At 47.9% G+C, this 13,953-nt stretch overlaps 1 protein-coding gene across 6 annotated transcripts in view; it reads left to right on the forward strand.

Moving 5' to 3' along the window:
* Window positions 1–13,953, forward strand: part of LOC132381421 (RAS guanyl-releasing protein 1-like) — a 219,428-nt gene that overhangs the window by 193,095 nt on the left and 12,380 nt on the right. For all 6 annotated transcript variants that reach the window (XM_059950816.1, XM_059950815.1, XM_059950813.1 and 3 more), the window contains 3 exons: window positions 1,628–1,737; window positions 3,442–3,586; window positions 6,984–7,020. In XM_059950816.1, the coding sequence (XP_059806799.1) occupies window positions 1,628–1,737; window positions 3,442–3,586; window positions 6,984–7,020 (292 nt within the window). The remainder of the gene's footprint in view (window positions 1–1,627; window positions 1,738–3,441; window positions 3,587–6,983; window positions 7,021–13,953) is intronic.

Here is a 13,953-nt window from a genome sequence, read left to right on the forward strand (position 1 = left end):
GACTTTGTTTAACGTGGGGAGGCTGATGCACAGGCAGTGACCATGTGGTGCTTGACAATTCAGAGTGAGCGTTCAGTGGTACGGAATGCAAAAGGACTGCGGCCTTCCTCCGCCTTCACTGCCGCTGTGATGTCCGCCAGCTCCACGGTTGAGGCTTGGTTGCATCGCTCTTTATTTGGAACCTCCACCTTGACTTTACCACCATGGGCGAACCTCCCAGTATCTCAGCTCCGGACAACACCACTCTCAGGATCTCAGGAACTCTCCCCCCGCCCGCGACAAGGTGCCGGTCCTCAGAGAAGAAGGGAAAAGTACACAATTAATTACTTAATGACTGATGTACAGAGGGATCTTGGGGGTCTAACTCCTTGAAAGTGATCACCAAGTAGATAGAGTGGTCGGGAAGGCATACGGCGAGCTTGACTTTATTGGTCACGGCATTGAGTACAAATGTCAAGAAGTCACATTGCATCTGTGTGGGCCACAGATGGAGTACTATGTCCAATTCTGGTCACCCTATTACAGGAATCATCTGCCGGAAAAAGCAGGATCTCCTAGTTCCCTCTTTTCCTCCATATCACTTGATCCTCTGGATTGGGAGACAAGGACTGAAGTTTCCAAACTGAGACCTGATGAAGGATTGAAAGTCCATGCCAGGGCCCAGCCACCTCCGGGAGAGTCTATCTCTCTTCCTCTCTCCTCTCCTGCTCAATCAGAGCTTGATCGCTGGCTCTCAATCCTTCTCGATGCAGCCAGCCAGACCTTGGCCCCCGATGTCCCCGTGCGCTCTATAGTTCAAAATGTTAACAGGAAAGAAACGTCACCAAACAGTGCCGTCTTTGGAAACTGGATCTTCACCGTGAAGCTTGCATCAAAGAAATGCTGAACTTCAAAAGCAAAATGTTGGAGATCTGAATTATGACCAGAAAGTGCTGAGAACACTCAGCAGGTCAGACAGCGTCTGTGGAGGAGAGAAACGAAACCAGTGTTTCAGCTTGAACCAGGACAGTTGCGGAATACTTCTTTGCAGTTCTTTGTTCTACAATCTCTCAATTCTCGAGTCGGGAAACTCGGAATAGAAAGCAATGTTTCAGACTGACTGTAACATCGAAATAACAACTGTTGACTCCCCCGCCACCGTGGGAGGAGCGATAGCTGTCTCTCCTTTGTTAATGAGAGAGAGAGAGCCTGCGGATGTCGAAATGATGGAGTGAGCAGTGGTTTTCGATGGACTGCAGACCATGGTCTCTCTTTGGGAGCTTTGCTGTTGCTTGTGTGGAGAATAGTGAAAATGCTGGTGCTTTCTGCTCCAATAAATGGTGGTGGGGGGGGTTGGTTTGATGTTGCTTGTGTGGGAGGGGGTGGGGGCTTTGGGGCTTTTTTTCGGTCATTCATTCTTCAGGGTTTTTCTTCTGTTTTGAGGATGTCTGTGCAGAGTAAGAATTTCAGGTTGCATAGTGTATACGTTCTTTGATATTAAATGGAACTATTCAACTATCGTTTTACTATGAAAATGAAACTCGGTAATATATGAAGATGTATATGTAGTTTGGTAACAAATTTACTTCTGAACTTTTGAGCTGATGGTGTGATATTGTTCTGACCTTTCTCCTCTCTCGCCTTGTAGTCCGTGTTTAAAAACTACGACCATGACCAGGACGGCTACATCTCCCAGGAAGAGTTTGAGAAAATCGCTGCTAGCTTCCCATTTTCGGTCTTCATCTTCGATAAAGATCGGTGAGTGGGGGGGGGTCCCGTTCCCATTTAGTGCCGTCCGAATGTTCGAGGAGCTCATTCGGCAGTGACTGAGTTGATCAGCGGTGGCTCAAGAGACTTGGGATGCTCACAACTTTGCAGGGGTTGACAGATCCCTGAAGGAGCTTCCCATCAGCCGGTCCCAGCACTGAACGTAACGCCCGCTCACAGCTCCCTGCCCTTTTAAGCCGAGGTCAGCCAATTCAGGTGTGTGGCCACTGGTGGCTCAAGATAGGTTACTTGGATTCACTCCTGCAAGGTGAGAGAGACCCGGGACACCGACGTTGCCATTCACCCCAAGGCCGTAGAGCCATAAAGCACAGAAACAGGCCCTTCGGCTCATCCTGTCTATGATGGCGAAAACATCCATGTAAGCTAGTCCAAATTGTCTGTGTTTGAACAAAATTCATCCAGAACTCTCTGTCCAAGCAACTCTTAAATGCCGTTAACGTACCTGCCTCAACCACTTCCTCTGGCAGCTCATTCCATATACGGACCACCCTCCAGGTGAAAAATTTCCTACCCTCTCACTGTTAACCTATGCCTAACCTATCCTTCTTGATTCCCCAACTCTGGGGAAAAGTCTGTGAGCATTAACCCCTCATGATTTTATGTATCTCTAGAACAGGGGCCCCTAACCTTTTTAATGCCATGAACCAATACCAGTAGTCAAGTGGTCCGTGGACCCCTGATTGCGGACCCTTGCTCTATAAGATCATCCTTCAGTCTCCTACACTCCAGTAGGGGGCGACACAGTAGTGTAGTGGTTAGCACAATGCTTTACGGTACAGGCGACCCGGGTTCAATTCCTGTTGCTGCCTCTAGAGAGTTTGTATCTCCCCTGGGTGCTCCACTTTCCCCCCACAGCCCGAAGGCATATCAATTTGTTGGATTAATTCTGGATTAATTCCAGAAGGGCCTATTCTATGCATTAATAGATAAATACCTCCCAAGTATATTGAATGGGGACTGTACGAGTCAAGTTGGTGATTTGCTTCCATGTAGAGATTGATTGCAGTGGTATAGCTGGCAGGGGCATTACCTCACAACTCAGGGAGCCAGGTTCAATCCCAGTCTAGGGTGCTGTCTGTGTGGAGTTTGCACATTCTCCCTGATCATGTGGGCTTCTTTTGGGCGCTCCAATTTCCCCACACATCCCAAAGCCTTGCAGGCTGGTGGTTTCATCGGCTGCTGTGAATCGTCCCTAGCGTGTGGGTTAATGGTAGAATCATATCCAGATACAACCTGGGACCCAGCAATCCCCAGATTTAACCCTAGCCTGACCATGGGACAATTTACAATGATCGATTCACCTACCAACCAATGCGTCTCTGGACTGCGGGAGGAAACCAGAGCACCTGGAGGAAACCCACGCGGTCACGGGGAAAACGTACAAACTCCTTACAGGCAGCAGCGGGAATTGAACCCGGGTCGCCTGTACCGTAAGGTGTTGTGCTAACCACTACACTACCATGCGTGGGGAGAATGGAATAGGATTGAAGACAGTGGGGGGCATAGACTCGATGGACTGAAGGGCCTGTTTTTGGGCTGTACAACTTTCACAGTACCCTGGAAAGAGCAGGGGCTGGATTAGCTGGACTGCTCACAGATAGTTGTGTGGGCTGGACGGCTGTCTGGATTATTTTTGCTATTTCTGTATCAGTGATGTCGGCTATTTAATTGCAGCAAGGAGCTGATTAGTCGGGAAGAGATCACGGCCTATTTTCTAAGAGGCAGCTCCATCTGCTCCAAGCTGTCTCTCGGCTTCCTCCACAACTTCCAGGAGAACACATACAAGAAGCCGACCTTCTGTGACAACTGCACGGGATTTGTAAGTCTTGCGAGAGGTTGAAGGGTAAAGGGCAGAGGACCGAGGGAATAGTGGTGCTTACCATCAGGGTTAAAGACCAGAGGCTAAAGGGTACAGTGCAAGCTGGAAGATGTTTGTTAACTGAGGACAAAACGGAAGGTGTAACTGTTGGCAAAGTTAGCATGTTAATATAGCCAGCATCTCTTCCCAGTTTGTACCAAGTTTTGATGGTTAATTAAATAGCAACTATGGATTTTCCATCAAGCAGCCTCTGCATCCAACTTCCACCATCTCCAAAAGGATCCCACCATTAAACATATCTTTACATCTCCATCCCTCTCTGCTTTCCACAGGGATCTCTCCCTCCATGAACCCCTTGTTCATTCGTCCCTCCCCACTAATCTTCCTCCCGGCACTTATCTCTGCAAGTGGCCAAAGTAATAAACCTGCCCGTTCACCTCCTCCGTCCTGAACTGTCCTTCCAGGTGAGGCAGCACTTCACCTGCGAACGGGCGGGGCCGCCTATTGTGTCCAGTACTCCCCAGTGTGGCCTGTTCTACATTGGTGAGACCCGTCGAACATTGGGAGGCCGCTTCGTCAAGTATTTCCACTCCATCCGTCACAAGCGGAACTTCCCAGTAGCCAAGAACTTTAATTCCCATTCCCGTTCCTGTTCCAACATGCCAGTCCACAGCCTCAGATGAGGTACTCCTCAGGGTGGAGGAGCAACATCTTATATTCCATCTGGGTAGCTTCCAACCTGAATAGTCGTTTCTCCCTCTAGTAAAAATTTCTCCCACCCTTCCTCTGTTCCCCACTCTCACCTTTTTCCTTTTCTCACCTGCCTATCACTACCACCTGGGTCCCCTCCTCCTTCCCTTTCTCCCATGGTCTACTCCCCTCTCCTATCAGATACATTCTTCTCCAGCCTTGACCTTTCCCACCCACCTGGCTTCACCTATCTAGCTATCCTCCTTCCCCTCTCCCCACCTTTTCATTCTGGCATCTTCTCCATTCCTTCCCAGTCCTGAAGAAGGGTGTCGGCCCAAAATAGACAATAGACAGTAGGTGCAGGAGTAGGCCATTCTGCCCTTCTAGCCAGCACAACCATTCACTGTGATCATGGCTGATCATACACAATCAGTACCCCGTTCCTGCCCTCTCCCCATATCCCTTGACCCCACTATCTATAACAGCTCTATGTAACTCTCTCTTGAATGCATCCAGAAACTTGGCCTCCACTGCCTTCTGGGGCAGAGCATTCCACATATCCACCACTCTCTGGGTGAAAAAGTTTTTCCGCATCTCTGTTCTAAATGGCCTACTCCTTATTCTTAAACTGTGGACTCACCCATCAGTGGGAACATGCTTCCTGCCTCCAGCGTGTCCAATCCCTTAATAATCTTATATGTTTCAATCAGATCCCCTCTCATCCTTCTAAATTCCAGTGTATACAAGCCCAGTCGCTCCAATCTTTTAACATATGACAGTCCCGCCATTCCGGGAATTAACCTTGTGAACTTACGATGCGCTCCCTCAATAGCAAGAATGTCCTTCCTCAAATTTGGAGACCAAAACTGCACACAATACTTCAGGTGGGGTCTCACCAGGGCCCTGTACAGCTGCAGAAGGACCTCTTTACTCCTATACTCAATTCCTCTCGTTATAAAAGCCAGCATGCCATTAGCTTTCTTCACTGCCTGCTGTACCTGTATGCTTGCTTTCATTGACTGATGTACAAGAACACCTAGATCTCATTGTACTTCCCCTTCTCCTAACTTAATTCCATTTAGATAGTAATCTGCCCTCCTGTTCTTGCCACCAAAGTGGATAACCTCATATTTATCCACATGTATTGCATCTGCCATACATTTGCCCACTCACCCAACCTGTCCAAGTCACCCTGCATTCTCATAACATCCTCCTGACATTTCACACTGCCACCCAGCTTTGTGTCATCAGCAAATTTGCTAATGTTACTTTTAATCCCTTCATCTAAATCATTAATGTATATTGTAAACAGCTGCGGTCCCAGCACCGAACCTTGCGGTACCCCACTGGTCACATCCTGCCATTCCAAAAGGGACCTGTTAATCACTACTCTTTGTTTCCTGTCAGCCAGCCAACTTTCAATCCATGTCAGTACTCTTCCCCCAATACCATGTGCCCTAATTTTGCCCACTAATCTCCTATGTGGGACTTTATCAAAGGCTTTCTGGAAGTCCAGGTACTTGAACAATGAACAATGTTGATTGTTCATTCATTTCCACAGATGCTGCCTGACCTGCTGAGTTCCTCCAGCATTTTGTGTGTGTGTGTGTGTGGTTATGGACCTTGCATATGTTCTCTCACAATAGCTTCCTGACACCCAACTTAAACACACACCATACTTACAAACACTCCTCCTGCACTCAGTCTCCCATCACAGCTGTTTCTGTGACCCTCTCCCACACAGCTTTTGATCATTCCTGACTTGCAAGCAGTTGGGATTACGAGCAGTTCTCAGGATCAGAACCCTGCCGTAAACTGGGGACTGCCTGGATTTAACAGTAAGCACAGGACATACTGTTATCTTTAAGGATACTTATGATTGTTTTTAGTCTCAATGTAATTCTCAGAAGTATTGAATGCAGGAGTTGGGAAGTTGTACAAAATGTTAGCGAGGCCTTATTTGGAGTATTGTGTCCACTTTTAGTCATCTACCCACAGGAAAGATATCATTAAGATTGAAAGAGTTCAGAATCAGAATTAATATTATAAGCATATATAATGAAACTTGTCATGCGACTGCAGTACATGCAATGCATAATAAAAACTAAGTTACAGTAAGTACATAAAAAATTGAATTAAGAAAGTCATGCAAAACAAGAGTAGAGAGGTAGTGTCCAAGGGTTCAATGTCCATCCAGAAATCTGATGGCAGAGGGGCAGAAGCTGTTCCTGAATCGTTGAGTGTATATCTTCAGGCTTCTGTACCTCCTTCCTGATGGTAGCAATGTTGAGGACCCAAGCTACCAGGAAAGGACTTTATTCCCTTGAGCGTGGGAGAAGGAGGGGAGATTTGATAGCGGTATACTTGGTAATAAGGGGTATGGGTAGGGTAAGCAGGCTTTTTCCACTGAGGTTGGGAGAGGCTAGAACTAGAGGTCTGGGTTAAAGGTGAAAGGTGAAATGTTTAAGGGGAACAGGAGGGGGATGTTATTCACTCAGAGGGAGGTGGGAGTGTGGAACGAGCAGTGGCGGATACAGGGTTGATTTCAACATTTAAGATAAGTTTGCATAGGTATTTGGATGGGAAAGGTATGGAGGGCTATGGTGATTGGGACTAGACAAGTTAATGGTTGAGCATGAACTGGATGGGCCAAAGGGCCATTTCTCAGTGCTGCTAGTGTTGATGACCCTCTCCTTTTCTTTTGCAGCTCTGGGGTGTGATCAAGCAAGGATACAGGTGTCACGGTAAGGAAAGCCTCTCCCTTCTCCTTTACCACTCATTCTGGTGACTTGCTGAGAAGTTCCGGGACCTCCTTGTCTGGTCTGAGCCGACTGAGACATTCCAAAGGGAAAATAAACTGGTCCGGTGATGGATCCTGCAGGAATGGAGGCTCCAGGTTGGACCTGGTCTGTGTAGAATTGGCTTTTATTTAAAGCTGGCGAACACCAGACATTTATTGTGCATCCCCCACCACCCTGAAGAAAGCTGAGCTTTTGGCCCACTGCAATCTTTATGGTGAAGGTGTTCCCACAGATCAGCTGGCTTTAGACCTGGTGATGGTGAAAGTTGGTGGCAGGGTGGAGGTGTCTCCACCAAAGGAGGTGTAAGGTGTCCTTCCCTTTGCTAGCCTGCAGGTCACCCTTGGGTGAGGTGTAGCACCTGCTTAGCCCCCCCCACCTTCCCGATCACATGGAGCCATGGGAGCAAGTGGTGGGTGGTCGTATAAACAGCCAATGCATATCAGAAGTCCTGTTTATGCAACCATAGAAACATAGAAAATCTACAGAACAATACAGGCCCTTCGGTCCACAATGCTGTGCCAAACATGTACTTACTTTAGAAATTACCTATGGTTACCCATAGCCCTCTATTTTTCTAATGTCCATGTACCTATCCAGGAGTCTCTTAAAAGACCCCATCGTATCCACCTCCACCACCATCACCAGCAGGCAATCTCTGAAGAGTATTGATACAAGCTGGGGTCACCCACCTTGTAAAGACACTGCCCAGATGAAGGCAATGGCAAACCATTTCTGTAGAGAAATTTGCCAAGAACAATCATGGTCACGGAAAGACCATGATTCCCCACATCATACGACAAGCACATAATGATTCAAAACACAAAAAATACAACTGCAGATGCTGTGGATCAAAGAATATGTACACAACGCTGGAAGAACTCAGCAGGTCAGGCAGCCTCTGTGAGAAAAGAGTAGCCAACGTTTCAGGCCGAGACCCTTCATCAGGAATAGGGGTGAAGAGAGGGCCGAAGCCCAGTAATAGAGATAGGGGAGGGGGTAGGGCCTAGAGGTGCCAGGTGGAAAACCTGGTTGCCACCCACTTCAACTCTGCCTCTCATTCCCATCTAGATATGTCCATACATGGCCTCCTCTACTGCCATGATGAGGCCAAACTCAGGTTGGAGGAGCAACACCTCATCTACCGTCTGGGTAGCCTCCAGCCTGGTGGTATGAACATTGAATTCTCCAATTTCCGGTAATTTCCTCCCCCTCCCCCTTCCCCTATCCCAAGTCCCTCTCTCCCTCTCTCCCCTTTCAACTTTCTGCTTCTTTATCTCTACAGTTCTTTCATGCTTATCCCCTCCCCCTCTCCCTATATCTTTCCTCTGATTGGTTTTCCACCTAGCGACTCTAGGCCCTACCCCCTCCCCTATCTCTATTACTGGGCTTCGGCCCTCTCTCCCCCCCCCATTCCCGATGAAGGGTCTTGGCCCGAAACGTTGGCTACTCTTTTCTCACGGATGCTGCCTGGCTTGCTGAATTCTTCCAGCGTTGTGTACGTAAGCGCATAATGATGATGGTGGCGGTAGTGGTGAAAGACGGGGTGCGTGTGACTTGCCGGTGGTGATGTTCCCGCGTACCTGTGACTTTTTTCCTTCTTGCTGGTAGCGATTGTGGTCCAAGAGGACCACAACTTTGTCGTAGGGTTTAGAGGCTTGCGTGCCTCAGTGACCCGGAGAGCTACGTTGGCTGGAGTCAGGGCTTTGTGCTTTGGCTCTTGGTAGGGTCACCCATCCCAAACAGGCCAAAGGGCAGAGGCCTCCAGGTTTAGGGGTTCAGCTCAGGGCCAACAGCCTTGACACGTCAAACAAAATTGTTCAGGAAACAGCAATGGAGAATCCTTCTACATCCGAGTGTGACTGTATGGACAGACGGAGATGGAGGACCTTCATTGCTGTCCTAAACGCCAGCGGCATAACGGGCAGTAAGTAAGAGGGTTTGTGAAACGCCACCGGAGTAGCCTCGATGAATAACTGTGGGATATTTTGAAAACAGCACACGCTGCAGCCCCTGTGCATTGGTGGTGGAGACAGCCAGTGTTCAGGGGGTGGGTGGGGTCCCGATTACGAGAGCAGCTTTGTTCCTGGATAGCGATAAGTTCCCTGTATGTTGTTAGAGCTCAGTTTGTCAGGGCAAATGGAAAGCATTCCATCAGTGCCCCGATAGGTGCCTTGCATTGCTTGGGTCGGATCAGGAGAAGAGCCACTCACCAGTGGACAACCAACCCGTTGTCATCACAGTAAACGGTGAAGGATCCCGGCCCGAAACTGTGACTGTACCTTTGTCCATAGATGCTGCCTGGCCTGCTGAGCTCCTCCAGCATCTTGTGTGTGTTGCTCGGACTTCCAGCATCTGCAGATTCTCTCTTGTTTGGCAAATGCAATGTTCACACCTCATTTTGAGAGAACTCGAATATCAGGATACAAAGCTGAGGATTTATAATGCGTCGGTCAGACCCCATCTGGAGGACTGTGAGCAGTTCTGGGTCCCTTATCTAAGAAAAGATGTGCTGGCATTGGAGAGGGACCAGAGGGTGTTCATGAGAACGATCCAGGGAAGGAAAGGGTTAACTTGTGAGGGGTATTTGTTAGCCCTGGACCGGTGCTCACTGCAGTTTAGGAGAATGAAGGGATCTCATTGAAGCCCACTATTTCACTCATCCCTCCCCCCTCCCCAGATACTTTCCTTTGCAACCTGGTATCATCTGTCCGTACACCTCCTCCCTGACATCATCCAGAAGAGCAGGAGGTTCCTGTGACCTGATCCAACCTCGTCTCCTGAATTTTGCCGCTCCTGATGTCTCTGAATTAAGTGGGAATTCCAGATAACTGTTTCCAATTTGTTACACTAGATACTGAGTTTGCATATTTAACCTGTTTCACCACGCTTTGAACCCCCACTGGTACCTTGAGATTCAAATCCTCTCCCTCCATCACTGTCAGAGTGATGGAGGACCAGGGAGGAGGCAACAGTGCCTGGAAGACCCCAGCACCATGGGGAATTCCTGAATCAACCCCGTCTTTGGCTGTGTTGGCAAACGCCTCCACATGGGTGAAATCCAGTGTGTCTGGCTTCAAACGTAAAGTCTAAGTTTCATTAGCGGGGCACAGGGCGTTCTTTGATGTCTGCAGAGCTTGTCAGCAGCTGCCAGAACATGCCTTATCCAGATGTGTTGTCGCTGCAGCTTTCTGCCAGTCCACAATGCTTCCCACGTCGGAGGTTTTGAAAGGATTAGCATTTTTAATGGTCTCCGCTGGGTTTTAATCTCAGTCCCAAACTATCCCACCCCTGACTAAGACATACAGAGGAAACCCTCAATCACTTTCCTTCCCTCTGACAACTCTGCTGAGTTCAGAGTGGGTTTGGCCGCACAGACAGGTCAGCTTGGATCAGGGTCAGGTTTTAATTCTGCGTCCAAACAGCTCTGGAAATGACTGGGAGAACTTCCAATCTCTGTTTCCTGAGAAACCGCCTCCAACCCCAAGTTCTGATCCTGGCCACTCCTGGCCTGTCGTTCGCTTTGTTCTGAAGCTCGGGCACCCCTCAGCCTATCCACTGCCTGCTCTCTGCCCCTTTAGCCTGACCTAATCGTGTCTGAGGTGCAGTCTAGCCCCTAATCAACATCAGACTGACGCTCCTGTCGGGATTAATAAAGCTGACATATGCCATGAAATTTGTTGACTTGTGTCAGCAGCACAGTGCAATTCATAAAAATACCATAAATTACAACATATATTAAAAAATTTGAATAAATACGTAGTGCAAAAAAGTGAGCAAAGTTGTGCTCATTGTCCATTCAGAAATCTGATGGTGGAGGGGAAGAAGCTGTTTCTAAAGCACTGGGTGTCTTCAGGCTCCTGTACCTTCTCCGATGGTACCAGTAAGAAGAGGACATGTCCTGGGTTGGAGGGGTTCCTTAACGAAGCATGCCACCTTCTCAAGGCGTTGCCTTTTGAAGATGTCTTTGATGGTGCCCACGATAGAACTGGCTGAGTTTGTGACCCTGGGCAGTTTGTTCCGATCCTGGGCATATCGGGTGGTGCTGCAGCCAGTTAGAATGCTTCCCGTGGTACATCAGTAGAAATTTCCTGACATGACAAGCTCCTCAAACCCCTAATGAAATATAGGCCAGTCTATTGCAGTCTAGTTACGCCCCTTGGAAGGAACATTTCACAAAGTCGATTGTGCTCTGGAAACCCTTCCTTTAGCTTACATCATTCACACTACAATAACCTATATGTAGCCTCCATGCCCCCAGTTGGCCCCGTTCACCTAGGGTGAACTACCGTCACCCCGCCAATTGTGCAATACTTCAGTGTAAATATGGAGTAATGCCCCCCCAGTACACACTCGCAACACAAATACCAGACAATACACCCAAAAGCGAGTAAATAATTACAACTTCATAGTTATCTCTTGTGATGGGTTAGTAGAAACAGATAACCTAAAGACGCTGAATAAGTAAATTTATCAGTTTGTGCACATAATATATTTTAATATGTTGGAGCTCACGCCTCCAGTTCCATCCACAACGATCTTCCAAGCCTTCGACCACTGTCCGAACCGCCAACGTCCAGTATCCGTCGCTCTAGAACCGCTGTCCACTCCTCACACGTCCGTCTCCCTCGCTCTCCTCCCAAAAAATCTCCCCCTCAGCTCACACATACAAGATAGCATAACAATTCTCCATTGGTTAGCTCCCCCCTTATCGGTAGTCATAACCCAAACATACCAGACACAGAAACCCATTACAGCATTACAGAGTAGCCATCTCATTATAACAATACAGAGAAGCCTGAACAGTTAACACTACTGTTACTGGGACTGAGAGTCCTACATATATATTATTATATAATACATTTTCAACTTAACAACAATATATATAATTAAATAAGCAGTGCAAAAAAAGGGTAAATTGGAAAGAATAGTGAATTAGTGTTCAAGGGTTCAATGTCCGTTCAGAATCGGATGACAGAGGGGAAGAAGCTGTCCCTGAAACATTGAGCATGTGCCTTCAGGCTCCCTGATGGTAGCAATAAGAGGCCATGTCCTGGGTAATGGGGCCCTTAGTGACGGATGCCACCTTTATGAGCTTCATCTTTTTGAAGATGTCCTAGATGGATTAGAAGGAATTAATGAATGCAAATTATAGCCACGGTCATGCCTTCTTAGTGATTGCGTCAAAATGCTGGGCCCAGGATTGATCTCCAGAGATGCTGGCACCCAGGAGCTTGAAACTGCTCCCCCTTTCCAATGCTGGTCCCACAATGAGGACTGGTCGCCAGCTGAAGTTCTGCCGTCAATAGTTGTGTCATCGGCAATAGTTTGAGCTGTGCCTACCCATGTGGCTGTCTGCCCGGTGCCAGTGTTTTAGTCTTTTAGGGTTTTGGCCGGGAGTATAATTACAGGCAGGTGGTTGGACTTCCCCAAGACCGAATGCACGGTGAAGCATTCTTTACGGTGCTCTAGTATGTCAGCTGCCCTGTCTCACAGCCAATATATACTGATGGTAGCTCAGAGGCTTCTTCATGCTGGGCTGGTTGAAATTTCCTGTGATGATCGGGAGGATGGGGCAAGAGCAGACGTGCATGAAATGGAAGAGATGCAGTTGAGGGCAGCGTTGATGGTGGAGGAGGTGAAGCCCCTTTCTTTGAAGAAGGAGGACATCTCCTTCATTCTGGAATGAAAAGACTCATCCTGAGAGCAGATGCAGTGCAGACGGAGGAATTGGGAGAAGTGGGTGGCATTTTCACAAGTCACAGGGTGGGAAGAGGTGTAGTCCAGGTAGCTGTGAGAGTCCGTGGGTTTGTAATAGACATCAGTAGATAGCTGTCTCCAGAGAGAGAGAGACAGTGAGATCGAGAAAGGGGAGGGAGGTGTTGGAAATGGACCAGGTAAATTTGAGAGCAGGAGGTACAGAAGCTTTAGGTCCCATGATACAGGTGTTTCCCCCCCCCCCTTACAAATGTAGAGCATTCCTATGAAACCTTTCTTAAGCCGAAATGGCGTAAAGCGAAGAACCATTAATTTATATGGGAAAAATTTTTGTGAAAGTGAAAATCCTCTTTGTAATGTGAAAACGGGTTACTAATGTAGGTCTTTTGTAAAGCGAAGTGGCATAAAGCGAACATTTGTAAAGCGGGGGGACACCTGTACTAGGTTCAGAAGCAATTACCCTACAAGAATCAGACTCCCGAACAAGCATGGATACTTCAAACACCAATACTCAGAGCAGATTCTACAGAACTGTGCAAAGGTCTTCGGCATAAATAGCTAAGGTGCCTGACATTTGCACAGTCCTGTCGTAATTTTATGTATCGCACTGTACTGCTGCCGCAAAAAAAGATTTCATGACACACGTAAGTGATGATAAACCTGATTCTCATCTGGGTCTCGATTGTGGACTGAGAATGGGAAGGGGGCAGGGACAGGAATCATGGTTGGGAAGGGGGAATGAAATGGGGAGGGAGTGGGAAGCATCAGAGAGACATTCTGTAATGATCAGTAAACCGATTGTTTGGAATCAAGTGACCTCACCTGGTGTCTCAGGGCTGGCTGTGTCTGCACCCACCCCTGACACTCCTTCTCCGCCACCTGTCCCAATCCCTTCCCACAGCCTCCACCCTTGCCATTCCCAATAACTTCTGCTCTCGTCAGATCTACAACTCACTCTCCGCGCCACGTGGACAAATACAGCACCGTGCAAAAGTCTTACGCACTCCAGTTATATTCAGTATATGTGCCTAAGACTTTTGCACAGTACTGTATGTCCTACAGACTCACTTTCAGGGACTCTTGATCTTTGTATTATTTTTATTTGTACAGCTTGTCTATTTTTGCATGTCGATTGTTTGCCAGGCTTTGGTTATGTGTAGT

Source organism: Hypanus sabinus, chromosome 26 (assembly GCF_030144855.1).
Source record: "Hypanus sabinus isolate sHypSab1 chromosome 26, sHypSab1.hap1, whole genome shotgun sequence".
Classification (NCBI taxonomy): domain Eukaryota; kingdom Metazoa; phylum Chordata; class Chondrichthyes; order Myliobatiformes; family Dasyatidae; genus Hypanus; species Hypanus sabinus.